Raw genomic sequence first — 21,647 nt, 5'->3', positions numbered from 1 at the left:
CTTGCTTACATTTACTTCTTGTTACATTATCATTCAGAGTAAGCATCTTAAGCCAAATTAACATGGAAGGTATTGAAAACATATGCAAAAAAAAGCACTGAAAGAAAACTGTGCGTAAGTACCATATTTCATAATGAATTGCAGAATATAATTTTCCCTGTTAGGAGTACCTCATTAAAATGGAAAACAACAGTAGTTTGCATTTGGTTTTCTTTTTATTAGTTTTAAGGGTTTGCTTTATTCAGGATCCTTGATCTCAACCCTATGTTGTCTGCTTCTGGTCTAGTTGCCTTGCTTAAATTAGATCATTTACAGAATTAGAAAATGTCCTTACAGGACCAGTAAAATTAGCTATGATGTTATAAAGAAATTAATGAAGATGTCAAAGTACTTACAGGTGTAAGTCGAAATTGACTAGATAAATTTTTACAAGGTTTTACTTAAAAAATATGGTGTCTTTATCCTCAAATATTTTTAAGAGGTCTGTGAATTACAGAGGAGGGAAATCAGAAAAAAAAAAACAACACAGAAGAATTAATATCTAGAATGGATAACAGCGATAAAACTAAGGCAATGTTAGGGAAGAAAAAAAAAAAGCTTAATTGAAAAATACCAGCATAATAGGAGTTAAACATTGTAAGGCTAGAAAGGATTCTTCAGTCCTCTGAAAACTAAGGGAAAATAGAAACATAATAAGAATTTTTTTAAAAGTAGTTTCACAGTACATAATACCAGAGCAATTAACGAAAATGTCTGTTGCTACTCAAACAGTTTAAACCCATCTTTATTACAAGTTACATTAAGATATTGGACTTAATATAAAATAATATTTACATAGCATATGAAACTGCAGAATTAAGGAGGCGATGCTTTTGGTGCACGTTGCTATTCCATTTGAGAGCAGCTCCTACATACAGTACAAAAATTATGCAAAGTGATACATGTATAGTGTTATGTAATACAAATTCATGGCAGTTAAATCCTTGAGAAGTGTTCTGCAACCTCCCGGAGCAACCTGTGCTTACCACCTTCACTGTAAAGAACTTCTTCCTAACATGTAGTTTGAATCTCCCCTCTTCCAGTTTAAGCCCATTACCCTTTGTCCTGTCATTACCAGACCTCATAAATAGTCCCTCTCCAGCCTTCCTGTAGGTCCCCTTCAGATACTGTAAGGCCATTACAAGGTCTCCTCGAAGCCTTCTCTTCTCCAGGCTGAAGAGGCACAACTCCTGTAGCCTGTCCTCATAGCAGAGGTGCTCCAACCCTCTGAGCATCTTCGTGGCCTCCTCTGTAACAGTAACAGTTCCATGTCCTTCTTGTGTTGGGAGCGCCAGAACTGCACACTGTACTCCAGGTGGGGTCTCACAAGAGCAGAGAAAAGGGTAAGAATCCCCTGCCTTGCCCTGCTGGCCGTGCTTCTCTTGATGCAGCCGCACACGGTCGCTGTCTGGGCTGCATGTGTTGAGCTTTTCATCAATCAAGACCCCCAGGTCCTTTTCTTCAGGGCTGCTCTCCAGCCATTTGCCACCCAGCCTGTATCTGTGCTTGAATATGGCTGAGTCAGCACTTTACAATGGAGACTTGGGGAGTAGGAGTGGAATAAATGGGTAAGAAAGCTGAAAATGCAACAATTATACAGAACTAACCTCAGCTTTGGTGGTTTGCATAACCTTTTTCCTCCTTGTCTCAATATTGTAAAGGAATAGGAAAGCCATAGCCCTGTGGACTGATGGGAGATGTTAGATGAACTGTTCTCATGCGCTGTGGAGGTAGCTTGACAATGAAGTTCCAGGGGAAAAAAACGGATTCTGAGGGATGAAAAAGATGTATTTTGAATTAAGTCTACAGTTCTTCACCTCCTCAGTGTAAAACTCTCCCTTCTTTCCAAACTTAACCAGGGCAACAGCTCCCCTTTGTTAATTGATGCGGTTCCTTATATGCAGTCTCTTTTTATGGGTGATTTTCTTATGTGTAAACAAGACAGTTTCTCATAATTCAGATGTATACAGTCTAAAAAACTATTTTCACTCTTTTATTTTGCTCTTCCTGAGTTTCCTCTCCACAAAGAGAACATTTCATGACCTCACACTCACAGCCCATCCAGTTGCTGGTGTCGCTTCTTTTTTCTGCTTTCATCTTCCAGACACAGGGTGATACATCATTTGCAAAAGTTAGCACCAAACTAGGTGGTGAAGCTGTGCAACTGAACTGTAATGAGAAAGATTTTGCCTGTGCCTTGAAAAACCTTTTTATCCCATGTTGTGTGGAGTTGGGCAGCACATTAATAAACCATTTTCATAGCATTTAAATATTGATTATCTTAAGATGTACACTATATCAAAACTATGGTGACTCTACACAGGTACAAGCTAAAAATAGTTCATCTGAGGAAAACACAATTATTCCAAACTCAAAATGCCACAGAGTAGGTGCTGCCTGAAGATCGAATTACACAAATTGATTGTTTGTGTAGTGATTGCGTATTAGGCTTTTCAGATCTCAACCACCTAGTCAACACAGGGAAATTCACAAGAACGTATTAGTCTATTTGCACAAGCTTAAAAATCAGGGGGACCTGAATATGTGAAAGAAAGAACAGGAGAACTAATAAAGGTCCCATTTGAAAGTGAGTAGATGCCACATATCTGAGTGGTATAAGGTGAGAAGATGGATATAACTTTTCACAGTTCAACTATTGTACTCTTGTGCTGAATGCTTAATGACAGTTAAAAGGATGTTTTACAGAGATTAAGGAGGAACTGTACCCATCAACTATAAAATAGCTATTTAGAAAGAAATCTGATATTTACCTTTTGTCTTACTGTAGTCGCCAGGAGTACTGATTAAGTGCTAGCTATAATAAATACATCTGGTATAAATCTTTACAATTTCAAGATTTGTCATGCAGGAGAGAACAGGAAAAGGACTGTGGGTGGAAAGATTGAGTAACACTTTTTAACAGGACTTTTTATAATTGTGGTTTAATGAGGTTTGCTTCTTTCATCTTCTTTAATGCTCGCTGGAAATATGGGTCTCATGTCTTTGGGAAGGAGCTGTATGCTTTAAGAATGGAAAAGGCAATATTTAGTCATTCTGTAATGCTAATTCTCCCCATTTTTCCCTCTTAACACATTAAAAAAAGAGAAAAAAGTTCTATGCCATTAAAAGTGATCTGAGAAAGGAAGACAGGTCTTACGTTTAGAACACAAATTTAAGTACCAAGAGGTATCTCACAGCTTCTTGGCACATGGTGTGACTTCACTCTCTGATATTAAGTGTTGCATGATTTAAATCAGCTTTAGGTCTCATATCTTTAATTTTCTGCAAAGGATAAAGAAAATAACCTAAATATGATTATGGAAATATTTGGAAGAAAAATTCAGTCAAGTTTTGCACTACCAAGAAAGTGCTGTGGAAAAGCAATTCCTGTCATTAGGACCTGTTTCTAGACTATGGAAATCAAATTTGGACATATATTTTAGGATTTTGTTATTTGAAAGTAGAATACAGACCTTTCATTGGAGTTTCACTTTCAATAGGTTACAGGTGCAGTTAATTCCTTGGTCATGTCTGATAACAATGTCTAAACTGTAGAGGTTTTTTTTTTCTTTTCATAGAGATGGAGTTTGATAGGCATGTGAATTTATGCATATGATCCAGTGTTTTTTAGCACAATTTTTTAATTAGTAAATTAATATGTCACCATTTTTAAGGTGCTCAAATTTGAATTAGGACAGGATGCATGATTTTTCAGAATGCAGACTGTTTGCAGCTAGCTTAATTCTGGATTCTCATGTCTCAAGTGGACAAAAAAAAACTAAAAAAAACAACTAAAACAACCAACCAAACAAAACCAACCTCCCCCCCCCCCAGAAAAAGGCAAAAAAAACCCCCAAAACCAAAAAAAACCCACAACAAATTAAAAATCAAGAGCCAAATGCTGAAAAGCACTTTGAAGATAGACGTCTAGAAGATCAGAAAAACAGTCAGTCTTTGAATTAATCTACAGAAAAAATGCTAGAATGCAAATAGCTTTGTTCATCAGACTTGTATTTGCTTGGGTTCAATGCTTACTGACAAAAGAGGAGACACATGTAGAGATCTTGCTTAGTATTTTACAGCTTTTTTTTTACTGAGCCTATCGGGTTTGTTTTGGCCTTGTCTTGGGTATTTCTGGGGGTGTGTGGAGGAATTGAGGGATTTAGGTTTTGGTTGATTGGTGGGTTGTTTTTTTTTTTGGGGGTTTTTTTGCGTGTGTATGTTTGTGGTTTTTTGTTTGTTTTTTTTCTCAGTCAATTCTTAAAAGACAAAAAGTGGAAAGCACAATTTGGTAGTTTTTTTTGGGGGGGGGGGATATCAATGAGAAGTGTAAATCCATAGGGAGCTTAAAGAGATATCAGATAATGTCACAATTCTCTGGGGAAAAATAAAGTGTGTGTCTAACTTTGAACCCCAGAAAGTTGTCTGAGTAACATGGTACAGTATATAAACACTCTCCAATAATGTTTTCCAATTGTTAACCTAGTTCTTATGTGTTGTGAATTGAGTCTTTTTATTTATAATGCACATGGAGGTTATTTGCTCATAACTTGTCAATAATGATTACTTATAAGAGCAGTTCCATATACCCTTCACCACTATTGCTACTTCTAAACAATTTCTCTCTTTAAAATGTATTCATAGGTTGTGTTTTCTAAAACCTTAACTTTTAAACACTCCTTATGTGGCTTTATCTGATTTTCTTAAATCAGAAAAACTAGATACATCGTTCTCTTTTCAGCTTATCAGTGTGAAGTAAGAAATGTATACACGTATGTCTTTTCAAATCATGTTCTTACTTACACATCTCGATTTTTATTTTACACATTTTATTACAGTCTCACCTTTCTAATCACCGACACTTGCCACTTACCTGTATCGAGCTTTTTCTTGCTGGGTAGTCTATCCTGAAAAGATCGTTTTGTATTCAACCAGATGTTTACGATCATTCTCTTTACTTGTGCTCGCAGTTTTCATAATCATTCACTGTTTTCCATCTTCCAAACCATGGACAGAAACAATATCTTGACCTTGAAAGATACACTCCAGTAGGTCTCCACCTGACACAGCCATTAGTGTGGCAATGAACTATCACTTAATATTCTCTAGATATAGTTTTGTACACCCTTTTAACAGTAATTTAATTAACACTCTGCTTCCTTTTTGTCCCATGAGAATGCAATGCAGGCTAGCAACAAACTTTCAGAAATCAGCTTATAACATTTCTTTGCCTGATGCAGTGTGCTATGTTTGTAAAAGAAAATAGGATTGGGCCAACATTTTTTTTCCAGGCAGACCTGCATTTCTTAATGCTGTATTTTTGGGGGAGGTTTGGGTTTTTTTAGTGTGGGTTTTTTTTGTTGTTGTTGTATTTTTTAATTATGATGCAGAAATAAGACTAAGAAGTATTCTTTTTCCTGAATCTCTCTCTAAGAAAAGGCAAGAAACAGCACCTTTAAACACGTTCTGCAGTGTGTGTATATATTTCTTAATGATCAGATATCGGCAGTGAAGAGATGTCTGTGACATCATCAGAATTGTTTACTGTAATTTTGTCACATATTCCACTAAACCATATTACAGTGCAGTATGTTATTATTAGTTTGAATAACCTTTTAGGTATTTGCAGCTACATGATCATTTACGATCTGGATTTTGCTGATGACTCATCTCCAATAGAATCAAAGCACTACAGAGCTATGCATAACACTTCTGATGCAAAAAACCTGAGTTGCATAAGCAGAGGAAAGAAACCCACCAGCATTTAAAGACAAGAAAACTAGGCCAGCATCAGTGAAAGACCATTAAGCCATCCACAAGTGAATTATTTTGACGTTGAAAAGAAGAAAAAGTCATTATTTAGGTAATTTTTAGCCTAATCCTTCAAAGCTGCATCTTGATGATCAGGGTAAGACGAATACATTTTAGATCTAAGATTTGATCTTCACAGGTAGTAATTGCAAGGAGTAATCAGCAAAGTCTAATTCCACTGTTTTCCAACACTGAGCCACTTCCTTGTAAATGAATTGTCATATATAGAAGAGAAAGTGTGAAGAATTAGGAGGAGTTATGTGACAGGCATGCAGGGATGACTGAAAAATGAGATAACTGCTTTTAATGTAATACTAAGAATAAAATATTTTTAATATCTCTTCTTAAGAGTGTATAGGTAGTCATTGACTCACTACCACTGGACAAATAGTAGTACATGCATGTTAAACAAGGGTGAGTGTTATTGAAGGAGGATGAAAATACAGTGCACCCATACACCTTCTAAACTCCCACCTTACACACTGAAGAACACCATGTGTACGTCCACTGAACTGGAACTGCCAGCTGGATTCATGCTATGTTAAATGAATAAAACACAACATTCAAGTTGGTACAATAAATGCTGTGGGAAATATTTGAAGAACTGCTTTACAAGGTCAGAAAAAAAAAATCCATCTGCTACGCATGTGATCTGATTATCTGAAAATGATCTAATTATGTATTGTACAAACACTCTGGAATTTCTAAGGACTTTTTCAATACAGTAGCAACAGCCACTATTTTACTCCACTATGCTGTCTGCAGGAAATATGCTTGCATACTAAAAAAGCTATCTTTAGTTAATTCATGCATTTCCCTCAAATGAAAACAAATACAGGCTTTTGAAAGAGGAAAATCCATCTTTTAAGTCAATATTCCTATAGCGCTAATACCATGAGAGGATATACTAATTACAGTAAGTTTATAACCATACATCTCTTTCCTGGAGAAACTTATGGTGAAAGTCTAATCTAACTGAATTGACAGTATTTGGAATGATGTACTGGAGGAGAATTTTAATGGACTTGTTATTTTTGGATAACAAACAGCATTAAAAATATTGATTACATTTTTGCTTTTGATTTCTCTGTTTTACACAGGGTTATTTTTCCTCACATCCACACAATGCTTCACTGGCAAGTATATCAATCACTTCAGGCTCTGGTTACATATTCCCCACAAATCAGAAGGGGCAAGGAAATATTGTTACAGTAGAGCTCTCTGATTTGTGATCTTCATTAAACTACATACCTACCTGTGAACTACTAAAAAGCATCCTATAAAACAAGTGTTTTTCAGCTTTTGCAATAGCTACTTGGCACTAATTTGTACGTGATAAAATTGCACAGTCCACTTGTGTTGCTCTCTGCCACAGCATTCTCCGTACTTCAGGGACAAATGCAAATAAGTTTCCAGCAGAGTGTATATGCGAAAGACACCTCCCTTTCTACCCCATCCAATTTGGGTTTTCTTCTCTGAGAAAGCTTGCTGTGTTAAATCATGAAAAAAAAAATCATGATAATAAATACCTTATTGGTCCTTGTTACTCCTCTTCCTCTTCCTCCTTGCTGTCACATATGCTTAAGTGGCAGACTAAAGACAAATATATGTGGTTACATTATCCAGAGGACAGAACTGGTCTCACCTCTCTGACTTCCGTTTAACAAGTCTTGAGTTGTAAGCCTTTATGTTTCTGTTCAGGTTTCAAGTTCCTCTTGGCCTAAGTACCTAGCAACTTGTCTTTTGTTAAGCGGTAAAGTTAACCTTGTCTTAAATTATTATCCAAAGTAGGTGGAAAGTTAGCCTTAATGGCCAAAATTAGGTAACATAATGGCTTAGGAGCACCTACAATAACTCTGGCTCTTCAGGAATCAATCATAAGGAGTTAAGTGAATGTAGCCAGTTAAGTGAATGTAGCCTACATTTCTTTGCAAAATAATGTTCTGTGACCCCAGGTTATATGCTCCATCTACATTCTATTTAATTATATTTTCCACAAAGCTTTCTTAAATAAAAAACACAAAGCCAACCAAACCCCACCATCACCACCAAACAACCCAACACAATCTCCAGATCAAAGATAAACTAAACTCAATGTAAAGTAAGCATTTATTCTGTGAGGGGAAAAAAGTGGAGCTACAGTATTCTAATCTGATGCCATTAGTGAGTCAAAAAACACAGTTTGAAACAGGCTTTTCTGTTCCTAGAAAATGGCTAAATGCATACCATGGCTTATGTTTTGTCAAGTGAATAATTCCAAAGGTCATTATAGGTCTTTTTCACATCAGCAATTAATTTTAGTTTATCTGTGCTCACAAACACATGCTTTTATTGTCTGCTGCAGAATTGAGCTTGTGTGCTTTAATATAAGCTTGACTGTTGTTTATTAAAAATCACAGTGCAGTTCCTTCTCCTGCAGAGGAAATGGGGAATTGAAAATAAGCTGCTGTAGTTTCAAAGTGGAAGTGTTTTGTCCTCTGCAAAGAACTTGACAGCTAAATGGGCAGTTTGCTGTGAGACTCAAAGAACTATCACAAGAATGAAACAGACAAGGAACCTCCATCCCACTTCAATTATTGCTGGGACAGTGATTTGGGATGGGGATGCTAAGGTGTTTTTATTAAAGTAGCAACAAATAAAATAAATCTATCTCCCTTTGCTGAAAATATCCTTATGGTAGTTTACTTTCCTGGATTATCAGCAACACACTGGCTGCGCCACCTGAATTTCAATTTCTTAATTTACAGCATAGATAAAATAGAATAGAGCTGGATCTCTGCTGCTCTCTACACTGGGCTGGTCTTATCAAGCGTGAAGTTTGGCGTATTGCAAACCTATTCAAGTCATTATCTGTTGAGGACCTCTTGAGCCATCTCCATCTCTGCAGTGTGCTGATAAGACAGCTGTTTCTGTAGCTTCAGTGTCTCTCTGGGCCTCAGTCATTTCTCGGTGCAAACTACAGCTTTGTCACTGTGCCCTGATGCTGTCACTTTCTCTGTTGTGAAAGCGTTTGATCCAAGCACAAAAGAGGTCGATAGCAGCGACTGACTGGCAAGTGACACAGTCTTATTATTTTTCAATTAAATGTGCATTACACACCACTGGAAATAAAAGTCTCCAATAGAAGAAGCTACCTAAGCAGTGGTGCAGCAGAAATCTGCCTTTGCCTGGTCACAGCAGGAAACAAGCAAAGATACAATAATTTCAATAAACAGACAGCTTCTCTCAGGTTATTATATTTATCTCCATAAAAGTTTCACAGTTGATTGTAGAAAATCCAAGCAGTTGTGGTTACCTAGTGTGGAACTCGGGTTTGCAATACCTATTTAGTCTCAACTGGAAAAAAGTGAAACACTTTACAAATGTTAACCTCTTTTGCTGTGTAATAGAGAATGTAGCAGTCTCAATTACAGGATCCATGCTCTTAAAGTTTTATGCAATATGCATATCTGATGATCACAGAGGAGCTCAAAGAAGGAGGTGGTAACAGTCAGGCACATATGCTGATTCCATGCAACCTTTTGACCTGATATGAAGCCCTCGTGCCTATTACCATTTATTTGTCAAAGTGAATGGAGCAGACATAAGCCTGCACTGCAGGAATGACCCGTGGAGTTCTCCGAGGTGCAGTAGCACACACATACGTACCCCTGCGAGCGTGCGGACACCTCTAGGCACCAATCGTTTGCCTGACGTGCCTTCGAGAGCCGAACCTGCATCACGTACCTTACCCGGGTGTTTTATTTCCTGGGGTGAGGGCAGGAGAGGAAGGACTATATTCCGGTTTGTCGCAAAGCTGTCGATTGGTGCACTGTTAGAGACGCCGGCCCCGGACTGGCGGGGCCGAGCCGGGTTGAGCCGAGCCGAGCCGAGCCGGGTCGGGTCGGGTCGGGCCGCGCCGCGCCGTCGGGGCGCACCGCTGTCCATGGTGCTGAGGCGGCATCGGTACCGCCCGGCCGGCAGCGTTCGGATAAGCCCAGCTGTGCTTACCTGCATTCTTCTTTCTTTTCCCCCTTTCGTGATGGTTTTGTTTTGGATTTTTTTTTTGTTTGCTTTCTTGTTTTTTTTTTTTTTTTTTCCTAGTTGTTAAACGTCCTTCAGCTACTCCGTTGCCACTGCTGCTTTCCCCACCGTTTGCTGAGCTCTCAAGTGCCTTTTGGGGTGATTCAGCAGCAGTTCACTTCCCTCCTGCTGTAGCTTTCCTATGTTCAAAGACTATTTGATAAGCCAAACACGTTTTTGCATAAGGCTACGTCCAGACAGCTACTGCTGTCATAAAGACTGCTAATCATAAGGACTCCCTCCCAGACATACTACCTACATGAAGGGGAATTTCACAGAAAAATGCGTTTTTCCCGGGAGAGGGGAGAATTTAGCTTTCCTTCTGCTGCTGCTGCCAACATCAAGGGCCTCTGAAAACGCACCAGAGAGAGGCCGATGACAAGACAATTTACTTTAACAGCTATTTTCTGCCTGATTTCACTTCAGCCTCATATATTGACAAACATGACAGACATTGAGTGCATTATTGGTAGAGATATTAAGCCTCAAAATAAAATGCATAAGGTTTAGTTTTTGTTGCTAGAGGATTGGCCACTAATTACAGCTGGAGGATTGTTCCTCTCTGAGGGTAGCAGGGTAGGATGCATGGTGGGGGGAGAGAGGTGGGATGTGAAAGAGGCAGATAGAAGTGGAATCCTGAGTACCAAACCTGAAAAGAGAGTTGCTGGGAGCAGAATCAATTTTGTGAAAGTCTGGACAGTCACACTTCTTGTTTCTAGTGTTACACATTTTGCATTCCCCTTTGAGTCAATACTCCTTAGTTCCAAGAACAGGTGTGTATTCATATGACTCTGTTTGTTCGGTTGATTTTGGTAAGCGGTGTCAATGCTTAGGAATTTCAGAGATCTTATTTATTTTCTTTCTCCTGTTTTCTCTTTTCATACCTGTCTGACATTCTGCTAAGCAACACTTAAATACATTCAGCAAAAACTGGATGAGGTGAGAAAGTAACCAGCAACTAAATATAGCAGTTCTAAAGACAACTCCACAGTGCATGGGTTTTGCAGCTGTTTTCTACTTAATGTGTGATCTAACCCATCCTTCAAAATTCAGCCTAAAACAAATAATCACTTCTTTTTAAAAAAATATATACTTCACTTTTTATGTGCACATTTGCCACATAAATAACATGAGCTTGTTATCAATTGTGCTGTCACTAGAAGAATTTCAAAAGCAGTTTTGTTGCATCAAAAGGTAAGCTGCCATAATTAGACAAGAGTATCAGATGTAACCTGAACAAGTGTAAACTCAGAAGACCTTCTCGAATACTTAGACACTTCTGAGAGCACAGTTCACACATGCAGTTCTACAAACTGTGCTAATAGACATGACTTCATGTAGGACTTTTGTACAGGTAGCTTTGAGGAAGTAGCCACCTTGTAATTTATTCAGTCTGTATAGCTGCTGGCTTGACATTTATTCCACCAGGGACTTACTCCCTTTTCCAGACTGCTGCTGATTCAAAACCTTGGTGATAGATTGTAAATAATTATCTAAAGACTGTGTGCTCTATAAAAAACATTGGATGCATCCAGCATATAACTAATTACATAAATTTGTAAAACCGGCCCCTGTAGAACACTCAGTTATTGTCACCGTGGTAGGATAAGAATATTGTAAGAAACAGATGATACATAAACATGCATATTTTCTCTTTCATTGTATTAATCATTTATAAACACTCAAGGACACTCTCACGGAACACTATGTCTCTGTTTGAAACTGCCTGTCTCTTTATTTTAGTGCTTTGCTCTATGCAAATACTAGAATATTCTGAATAAGCATTTACTTTCTGCAAGGTGTAAGTGCTTTGCTATTGAAAACACATTATATACACTTGTGTATTCCATGTCAGAAAAACTGTCTAGGAAGCACTTTGGAATCTGGAAAACTTACCACCCACCACAATGAAGGTCAAGGAGTATAAGGAATAAAAGGCTTCTTACTACCGTGTTGGTATTTTTTTCTTTCAAACCACCTTTTTTTCTCTGCACTTATCTGTGCAAGACCTAGGAATCGATCGCATAATGAGTAAGAGCTCTTTTTTTTTTCTCTTTCCTTCCTCTCCTTCCTCTCTCCCCCCTCTCTTACCTTTCTTCCTGACCTTTTCACTCCTGTTTCTCATACCTTCCTCCATCTTCCCCTCCCTTGCTCTTCTTTCATTCCTCTCTCCCTTTTATTCCTTCCCTTCTTTCCATCCATGCTTTCCCTCTCCTTCCCGATTCCCTTCCCTTCCCTTCCCTTCCCTCATCAGTCATTGACATGTCCCTTCTCGGAATGGCAAATGACAGGAGCGGTTCCTGGCTAGCAGTACCACCTCCACACGCACAGTGCCCAGACGCCTGAGACCAGAAGTGCATGGCAAGGAAAAAAGGAACATAACGGCTGCTCTCCCGGCATTTGTCCCCGTAAGGGAGAGGTCCGCCGAACGCGGCCGCCCCGGGCACTGCCTTGATGCACCGCCCCATTCCCACGTGGCCGCCCGAGATGATACGAACAGCTGCTTCCCCTCGCAGCTGCCCGAGCTGCCGGAGCCGTGCTCCGCTCCTCGCTCCGCCGCCCCTCGTGAGAAGGGAGGCGCGAAGCCCACCGCGCCGACGATGCCGTGCCGGTTGCGGACCATAACCTCCCGCCCGTAACCCCACCAGCCCCACCCGCGAAGGCCGCTCCGCGCGCCGCAACGCAGCCTGGCACCAGGGCGCCATGGGGCCTCACCAGAGTGGCGGCATGCTGGACCAATGGGCGACCGCCACCCGCCAGGGGCGGGACGAGGGGGCGGTGGCTGGACCAATAGGGACACGCGGCATCTCTACCAGCAGCTTACGTTGCGCTGTGGTTACGGAGACGCTGCCGCGCGTGGCGCCAGGGTACGCGCGGGGTGGCCGCCGGGCTGGCGGAAGGAGGAGGGGGGGGTGAAGGGGCGGAGGTGGGGGTGGCGCAGCCGCTCGCGGACACACGCTCCCCGCGCGCACCCCCACGGGCGCGCTGCCGGGCACGGCACGCAGACGCACGCACCCTGGCGCGGCGCGGCACGGCACGGCGTGGCGGCGGCGGCTGCAAGCAGGGAGCAGGGCGGCGGGGCTGCTATAAATCTGCCGAGCGGTCCGCCTCCCTGCAAGGCACAGCACGGCGCGGCATCGCACAGCACGAGCAACGGCACCGCACCGTACTGCACGGCGTCCTTCCCCCCTAACCCTCCCCCCCACTCCTAGCCGCGGCCCCGCGCGTTCTCCGCGATGCAGCAGCTGACTCCGGCGGCTCGGTGCTAGGAAGGGACCGGCAGGCGGGCAGGGAAGCAGAGAGAGAGACCGTCTTTAAAATCGGCCCTTCCAGCCTCTGCTCTTTGTTCCTTTATTTCTCCCTCCCTCCTTTTTTTTTTTTTTCCCCCTTTTTTTTTTTTTTTGTTTTTTTTTTTTTTCGCCGGGGTTGCGGAAGGAGGGTCGTCCTGTCACGCTCTCTTTTTGAGTTCCCCCTTTTTCATTTTTTGCTTTTCCATATTTTTTTTGTTTCTGATTTTTTTCCCCAGTGTTGGACTGTTGGGGGAGGGGGGGAAGAGGATTGTTTTATGAGTTTTTTGGGTTTGGTTTTTTTTCCCCTTCCATTTAGCACTTGTCCCCAATTCTAGCTCTTGTGTGTTGTCTTGAGAGAACTGTCCGTCTGCCTCTTGCTCCTCTTTATTGAGAGAACTGCACCGTTACTTTATTTTTTAAGCCGAGGAGAGGAAGGTAAGTTGTGGCTCGATTCTTCCCGTGGTTGTGCCTGTGCGAGGGGGTCCATGTGGACGCCTGAGGTGCGTGCCCTGCAGAATTAACCTCGGGTTACCCTTGCCCGCATCGCATTTAACGCCGTTCGTGCCGGCGGTGCTGAATCGGGCGGCTCGCTCACTCCCGCGGAGGGATGGGGTGGGTGGGTGGGTGTTTGCAGCGTGGGAAGGGAGGCAGCAGGGCCGGGGGACATCTGCACTACCGCTCGCTAAGATGTGCGCATCTCTGCCGCTCTTGCAAAGTTCCCAACACCGCCGCGCCCGTCCGGCTCCAGACGTGTGCCCATTGCGGAAAGCATCCGAAGGGACGAACCCGCACAGGGCTGGTGGAAAGAGGAGGCGTATCGCTTTGAGGAGATAAACCTGCATTTGCAGATGAGCCGGGATAAGACCCCCTGCGCCTAATTGCATTATCCGCTCGGCGTTTTGTGGCTTCTCTGCGGGGTTACAAAGCAGCTGCGCGTCACCGCGCAAAATACGCTGCCGGCCAGCAGTATTAGCGAGGTGCGGAGGAGAGCCGGTGAGCGCTGTGGGCGAAGTTGATTACCATCGTGGGGGGCACATACAGGATACACACCGTGTCTTTTTGTGGAGATGATTAACCCGCCGCGGGAGGAGGAGGGGGGAGGCGTCCCTTTGTTCGGTGCGCTGCGCGGCGGTGCGCGGGCAGCGTAGGCGGGGCGGTGGTTGCGCGGCGGCGTTGGAAGTGGTCCAGATCTCTGTCCGTGGTCCTACCGGTCCGGCGGGGACGCGGGGGGGCGGTCCACGGTGTGTTCTGGGGGCGAGTTTGCATCCGGCAGCGATCGCGGTGAATCGACCCGGGCTGTGGGCCAAGGGACGGACGGGGCGTCCCATCTTCGGGCGCGTTTGCTGACCGCTCGCCCTTCGTTCCCGCGTCGGTGGGAGGGTAGTAGTAGGAGGAAGGGTCGATTGTAAACGCTAGCGCTGCAGCGTGTGCTCCCGACAAGGACCAGCCCGAGCACTGCCATTGTTGCTTAATTTATGCTCAGCACGTTGCTCTATACTTACCTATTTCATAGTTACTGTGAGAGCTGTACAACTGGGTCAGATTGGTAGTTGGACATCCTTGGTCACCTACGGGTCCGATCAGTGATGCTAACGTTGAGACGAGTTTATATTGGCTAGTCTTGTGCACTGCAGGGCTGGGAGAGCGAAGGACAAACTGTGCGACCTCCCGGGAACGGGACGCCCCCTCTTCTGCCTCCTGCCCCTGGAGTGCCCGGGGGACGAGCAACTGCCGGCCTGCAGGAGCGGAGCCTAGGAAGGCGGCCACGACCCTCGGCAGTTGCGCTTTACCGGGGGGTTCAGGAGGTCCTTGCGCTGTCGGACGCCACCGGGAAACGGCGGTACGGTGCTGTCGCAGCACCTATTGTCAGCCGCGGTCCTTCGAGCCATCACGGCTGACCGCAGAGGACCTCTTCCGTCGCTCTCCGTGGGACGAGTGCCTCGGAGGTTCGTTTGCCCTGCCAGACCTCGTTCGGATAGGAGGCAGCGCAGGATCTTTGGGGCTTACCGCTTTGTAAGGAAAAGTGGCAGAATGCGAAACGCAAAGGAGACGATAGAGCGTTGAGGCGGCTCTATTCCTAACCCCTCTAGGAATAAAAGAGAGCTGCCGCTTCCGCGCCATCCTGCTTAGTCCAGCCCGCTGCCACATTATCCCTGCCCGCATCCCGCGGTGCCTGGCGGCGGAGCGAAGCCAGGCCGGCTTTGCAGCCGCAGTAAAGAGCAGGGCGGCCACCACGGGAGTGTCCGCCGGCACCGGGGGCGCGGCCCCGCGGCGGCGGGGCTCCTTGAGTGGCCACCGGCGACGTCACTCAGGCAGCAACCTCAAGGACGGATCGGGGGGGGGGCGGGGTAGAGTGTTTGTCCTTATTAGCCCGGCAGCGGTAGCTTACCTCCTACTTGTGGCGGAGCAACAGCGGCAGAACTGGAGCGGCAGCGGTACTATCACCACTGAAGCCGTCGGGTGAGGAGGCTCCGGCATGCTGAATAGCTCACTTGAGGCAGCGGCTCCTTCCTTTTCCTCCTCTCTTCTGTCTTTACTGGGCAGCCTGCACGCTCCATGGGACCTCCTGACGGCCACCCCCGCTAATCACGCGCACGGCCGGTCCCGGGGTTTCAAAAAAGGGAGCGGGTGGAGGGGCGGGTAACAACACCGGTACTTAAGTGGGGCCGTCGGCGTTGTCCTGGCAGAGGTGAGGCACGCGCGGAGGAGAGCGGGTCTGCAGCCCACGTGGGGAGTACAGCAGAAGGATAGGCTGAGTTGGGGGTCACTAGTACATGACTAGACCGCCCCTGGGAAAAAGAGGTGAGAGCTTGACGTGTGCAGAGACGTTCACCCTCTGGTAGGTGACTCGTGTGGGCCTTTGCACTCCGGTTGTGAACTTTGAAGGTGTTTGAGGCACTGCATCAGCAAGGGCTTTATGTTGCTAACTAGTAGTTTTCTTCTGTTTCGTTGATTTTTGCTTCTTCAAACGGCTCTTTAGTCTTTTCTCCTCCTGGCACCTTTTGACTTACCCTTTGGGGTTTTCTGAGTGTCTCGGCGCCCCTGTTTCCCATGTGGTGCTAATTGAGCGAGTTTAGCACATGTTCTCCCGACAAAACGCTGTTCATCAAACCCTTTGCGTTGTTTGCAGCATCCCTCTGAATGACTTTGCCGCTCCTTGTGCGTTGCCCAACTACTTGAGTGCGGCTTCTATTCTCCGCGCAAGTTGCACCTTTCTTGTTCAGGTCTGATCTTGCTGTAACCGGACTGCTTCTTTCTACAACGGAGCATCTGCTGTCTTCCGCCCAGGCCGCTTCATCTGGTGCTGGAGGTGCCGTTCATTCCTCCGAGCCCCGGGACACAGACACAGTTGGACGCGAGGGCTGTAGCTTGCAGCAGAGGAGTGGGTCAGCTGCAAGGCAGTTGTGGCTTGTAGCCGCGTCCCTCGCACCTGTGTGAGAGCGGAGCGGCAGGTGTGCAGGGACGTGTCGGCGGAGCGAACGGTGCGCGCAGGTAGAGGCAGGAAGGGCTCCGTAGCCTGTGTTAGCAGTCTTTCCGAGAGAGGAAAGCGCAGTTAGCTCCGGGTCTGTCACCTTGTCCCGTCCAGTCCTGGCGGCCGAAGACAATGGAGGCGAGAAGAGTCCCGCGGTGCAAACTGGCTGTGGTGGGCCTGGGCCTCACCGCGCTGGGAAAGTGAGTCCGGGAGGGGTGGAGGGCAAGGATTAGAGGCTCAGCTGTGTGTGCTGCTCGTTTGTCATCGCTTATGTTTTATTTCGAAGGTTGCATTGTGCGTACGGTGAAGGAACGCGGGCCGACTTGACGTGGCTGCCTAGGGGCAGGGTTAGATGTCCTTAAGCTCGGACATAACTGAGGTTTGCAGAGGGCTTGACTTGTGTGTTCCCTGCCTTTACAGTCCGCCGTACTGTGACACTGCCAAGGGTGCCTAGGAAGCCAGGTGGCTTTTGTTTCATCTGCGTGGCGCTGAAGATGAGATGACTATGGCGGGCAGCGAGCGGCATAGCTCGGTGTCCCTGCCGCCTTCATAATCGCCCATGTACCTCAGTTGAAATACAGGTGTAATTTGCTAGAATAGTAAATCAGGACATTATTTAAAATAAACCAAAGCAATACCAGCAAACTGCAAAACAGTACTTAACAAAACCTCAGGTAGTCTTACTGTAGCTGATCACCACCCTTCTCTAAGTTTTGTTGCTGTATTTATGGAGTTTTGAGAAGATTTTGTTAATATGGTTTAGTAGCTATGTAAAAGTGTTCATAGAATCATTCAGTGTCTGGTCTTATTAAAAGTGGTATTTTATCAAGTAGCAGTGCCCATGTGTTTAGTATTTCATAATGTGTGTGTATGTGTGTATTTTCTTGGAATGTAAGAGGTTTCTGTTAGGTTTTTGTGTGTGTGGTGTTTTTTTTTTTATGGGCTAAAAACTTGCATGATTGACTTTTTTAGCTATCTTGGTTCAGTTTTAAATTGATGGGAGTTCAGAACATTCTAGTAAGTGTGAACTTGCTCTCTTAAGGAAACGGGCACTGGAACATTAGTAAAGAGTTTGTTTTGCATTTTTCCTTTTAATCCTTTGAATTCTAACTCCTAAAATTATATTTACCTCCTTTCTGTTGCCCTTTTGAAAATTTTATATTGAGAGTGGTAGTTTTCAGCTTAGGAGTGGGCTTTGATAATGTTCTGAAGTGTGCTTAAATTGTTTTGTTTTCAGATACAAAATTGTTAATTCTAAATACCTTTTTTTAATGTAGGTATTTGAAGCTTTTTGGTAGGGAGCATGTGCAACTATAGACAAATACGTGACCTTGAAACAGATAAGGAATTTTATCCTGCTTACTAAAATGTGACAAAGCACATATTTAGTGCCCCTTTCAAATATCTTATGGCTTCACTTGAACTGATTCATCTCCTCAGCAATAGTTGGCTTAATTTTGTATGTTTTTATTCTGGTGGAGTGGTCGATTCTTTCTGTATGCTGTAGATATTTTTAGTTGCTGTAGCCTTTAAGGCAGATGCCTTTTCAGTATGTTCATATTTGCATAAATCCCCTCTGTTACTTTCTTAATTATAATAGTGTAATATTTTTACATGTGAATTTATTGCAACTTTTTCATGTTGGTGTAAACATCCATTTGCATTCTCCCTGAATTTGTATTAAATGCTGCTCTTCAATGAGGGGGGCAGATCCTTTTATTAACGTGCTCTTCGTTACAGTTGTATTGCCTCTTCGAAAAAGGTGAACTACCACACCTGAAACTGAGTTTGGGTGATCTAGGTGTGGTGAGTTGAAATTGTTCTAAAAAGCTATTAGATCTGTGGGGTATCTGCTTGAAACACTGCAAAAATAAATCCTAACAAACTCAAAACCACTTTCAGATTATTTCTGAGGTTTCTGGATATCAATATTCAAGCTGGAGTGAAGCCCCAAGTTAAATTGTGTTCAGTTCTCTGTAATGCCAAGCTTGCATGGGGACTAATTAGGAAACAGATCACACAGGATCTATTACCCTAAAAGCCCAAGAAATACTTCAGCTTCCCTGTGTATCTTAAAATAAGACTATGCCGTTGCAGAGGTAGATGGTGCAGGTAAAAATAGTACAAGAATGCAAGCACAGTCTCCCTCTTAAGAACAGCGGTGTTGAAATACTGCTTTTATAGGGGTCTTGGTGTCTTACAATGGCTTTTGATTGTATTTTTCGCCACTGATACCCTTCCTAGCAGTAAAACCAACTCAACTGATGGATAAAATCAGTTTGGGATGAACATACACTTCAATCGTGTTGTAAAGGCGTTTTTGCTTTAATACTTCTCATAGATGCTATTATCTACAGAGGACTGAGAATGCTACCAGCTGTGCTGAGACAGTGTGAGAATGTTACCTTTGTGCAGAGCTTTCTTTTCCTCGCATCCACTAAATCAACTGAAAAATCACAGTGCTATCTAGCAGGATTAGCTGATGGTGCTTTGGGTTTTGACATCTGTAGTTCTAAATCTGAAGGAAGCTACTACATGTTTTTTTTTATCTGTTGCCTGTGTAAATCTACCTAATTTGACTTACTCAGAAGGATTAGTTCTGGAGAAGCTGGTGTAACTGTTAGAATTCATGGCTTTCAGCTACTACAATCAGTGGACTAGATGAGGATGTTTTTCTCCTAATCTTTGTTGCTGAAATTTGAAAAGTCATCCTGAGTTTTGGGTGGCTAACTTAAAGCAGAGGTGAGCTCCTTGATTGACTCCAGCTGGGAGAAGCTGCCAACATTGATCAAACTGCTTTTGCCCAGTAGGCATTGCTGTTGATCCGTAGGGACTCCTAGCATCTAATGTTTTGCCACTGAGCAACTTAATATTGTGCAAAGTTTGACAGAAGCTGTGGTTAGAGAACAGCTAATTGTTGGTATTGCCTATAATTGAAATTCTTACTGTTTTGCATAGACTTATTAGTATACCTCTTTTCAGAAAGTACACCTTGGGAAGATGATCTCAGTGGGATGCTTTAGTGTTACTGTAGGCAGTGTGTTGGGGTTTTTATCTGTAACTTAATCAGATTGTAACTATTTCATTTATGGCAAATGTTAAGAAAAGTAAAATATGCTTTCTCAGAAACTTCCTTAACTCCAAACCTACATCAAATCTTTAAAATAGCTTACAGTCTAAATCTGACTTTGCTGGCAAAATAGCTGGAGTTTTAGGAGCAGTAATAATAGAATGGTAAAAATCATGATGGGAAGGTCTTCCATATATTTGCAAAACACAAATTTGGAACAAGAGTGAAGCCTTCCACATGAAGCTTAAACCAGTATCACTTTTAAAACTCTACCGAAGTTCCTTGTGTTACTCCAGTACTTAAGCAACAGGAGCTTATTTGTTTTGATAGTCATAGTAAGCCCAGCCGTAGTGTGGGTTCGGAAGAAGCTGTTATTACTTAATAGGACTTTGAGATGAATGTTACATGTTTAAGTCTTAGCAATGGTTCATGATTGTGAGTGCACCAGCTTAGGATCATAATATGAATGATTCTAGGAAGTCCTAAGCTTTATTTTGTGAGATATTTGTGATGCTGATTCTCTGTTCTCTCCTACAGTCCTGATATTGCTAGTGACTCTAATGCTGCTGCTGACGATCAGGAAATACACAAACAGATGCTTACTTAGGCTAGGTGAGGCTGTAAGGTATTGCAAGAATTAGCATCTTTGTTAGATGTTTAGTAAAAAGCCAGTGTTATCCTAGTAAACTTGCAGTGTTTGACTACATAACTTGGAAGCTAGAAAGCACTGAATTGCTCAAAACTCTGTAAAATGGTCTTAAGGACTATAGATGCTTCTCTAGTCTTCATCTGAGTATGAAGCAGGCCTAGAAAAGTTACACTGGACAGTTACTGGATTTCTAGAAAGCAGTGTAAAGTGTGTATGTGCAAGTTCTTGAATACTTAAATACCTGAGTACTGGTAGGGGGCAGAAATAAAACATTTAAGTGCTTTGTTAACAATTTAGTCAGCACTGATAGTAAAGGCTGCTCAAGGTGTCCTGGAATACGGGTTAATGCTGAGCAGCCTTTCTGTAGGCATGTGCTGGCTGAATTTGATTTCAGGCTTCTGAAGGTGAGCTTGTTTAACCAATTACTTAGATTTAAATGAATAAGCTTTATGTATTGCTCTTGCATGATTGCTGGAGGGCTGATGTTCGTCTGTACTTTAAATCTTACTGACAGATGAAATTACTAGAGTTTATTTTACAGAATAGATAAACTTAATTTCCAGAAAATTAAGCATTTGTGGACAAATGCTGTAGTCACTTTAACTTACGGTGTTTAAGAGAATGAGATTCAGCTATGGAAAGGGAGAAATTATGTGAATTTACCTTCTCTACAAGTGTCATCTCTGCTCCTTACTCTACTGCTTATCAACACTGTTCTTAGATTATCTTAGAAAATTAGAGCTATGGCCAGAAGGAGTACTTGGAGCCAGCATCTTTGACTTTTGACAGTGTCTTGAATCTGAAAATGTATCTTGATGTGTACTGACATTCGGACAGTTGACCTTTATGTGCTGCAGGGTTTTGTTCCTATGTAACGGCATGGGAAAAGTACTGCTGATACACCTTAATATAAATGAAAATTAACAAAATATTTCATTGTTACACCTTTGGTTAATAACAGACCTATAAAGGTCCTTTAGGAAATGGAGTTAGGTTCCATGTTTGAGGCTTTCTACAGTGGATATAGAAATAAATATTTCTGGTATTCCAAATGCCAGAAAAAGGGCAACTGTTTGCCTAGTGTTTATACTCTGCCTTGTGAGCTTGACACTTTGCTCTGTACATATTTCTGTTATATTTTATTTCAGTAACAGAGTGGAACACTTTTCCACTTGTCAGGAATCAGCTTCCATGTTTTCAGGGTATCTGAATAGAGTCATGAAGTTATGATTGCTTTCTTTACGTGCCACATGA

General features: G+C 43.2%; 1 protein-coding gene across 12 annotated transcripts in view; it reads left to right on the top strand.

The window, feature by feature from the left end:
* Positions 1-12,635: 12,635 nt before the first annotated feature.
* ELAVL2 (ELAV like RNA binding protein 2) overlaps positions 12,636-21,647 on the top strand; it is an 83,133-nt gene continuing 74,121 nt past the window's right edge. For 2 of the 12 annotated variants that reach the window (XM_064140848.1, XM_064140843.1), the window contains exon 1: positions 12,637-12,779. In XM_064140848.1, coding sequence (XP_063996918.1) covers positions 12,651-12,779 — 129 coding nt within the window. In that variant the 5' untranslated portion in view covers positions 12,637-12,650. Of the gene's footprint in view, positions 12,780-12,902; positions 13,638-14,176; positions 14,196-15,570; positions 15,663-15,829; positions 16,042-21,647 lie in introns of those variants that run through there. The other 10 variants (XM_064140835.1, XM_064140842.1, XM_064140838.1 and 7 more) reach the window with 10 other exon arrangements.

Source organism: Pogoniulus pusillus, chromosome Z (genome assembly GCF_015220805.1).
Source record: "Pogoniulus pusillus isolate bPogPus1 chromosome Z, bPogPus1.pri, whole genome shotgun sequence".
In the NCBI taxonomy this organism is placed as follows: domain Eukaryota; kingdom Metazoa; phylum Chordata; class Aves; order Piciformes; family Lybiidae; genus Pogoniulus; species Pogoniulus pusillus.
The sequence above is the reverse complement of the archived record's forward strand: the minus strand, read 5'-3'. Positions and strand labels throughout refer to the sequence as shown.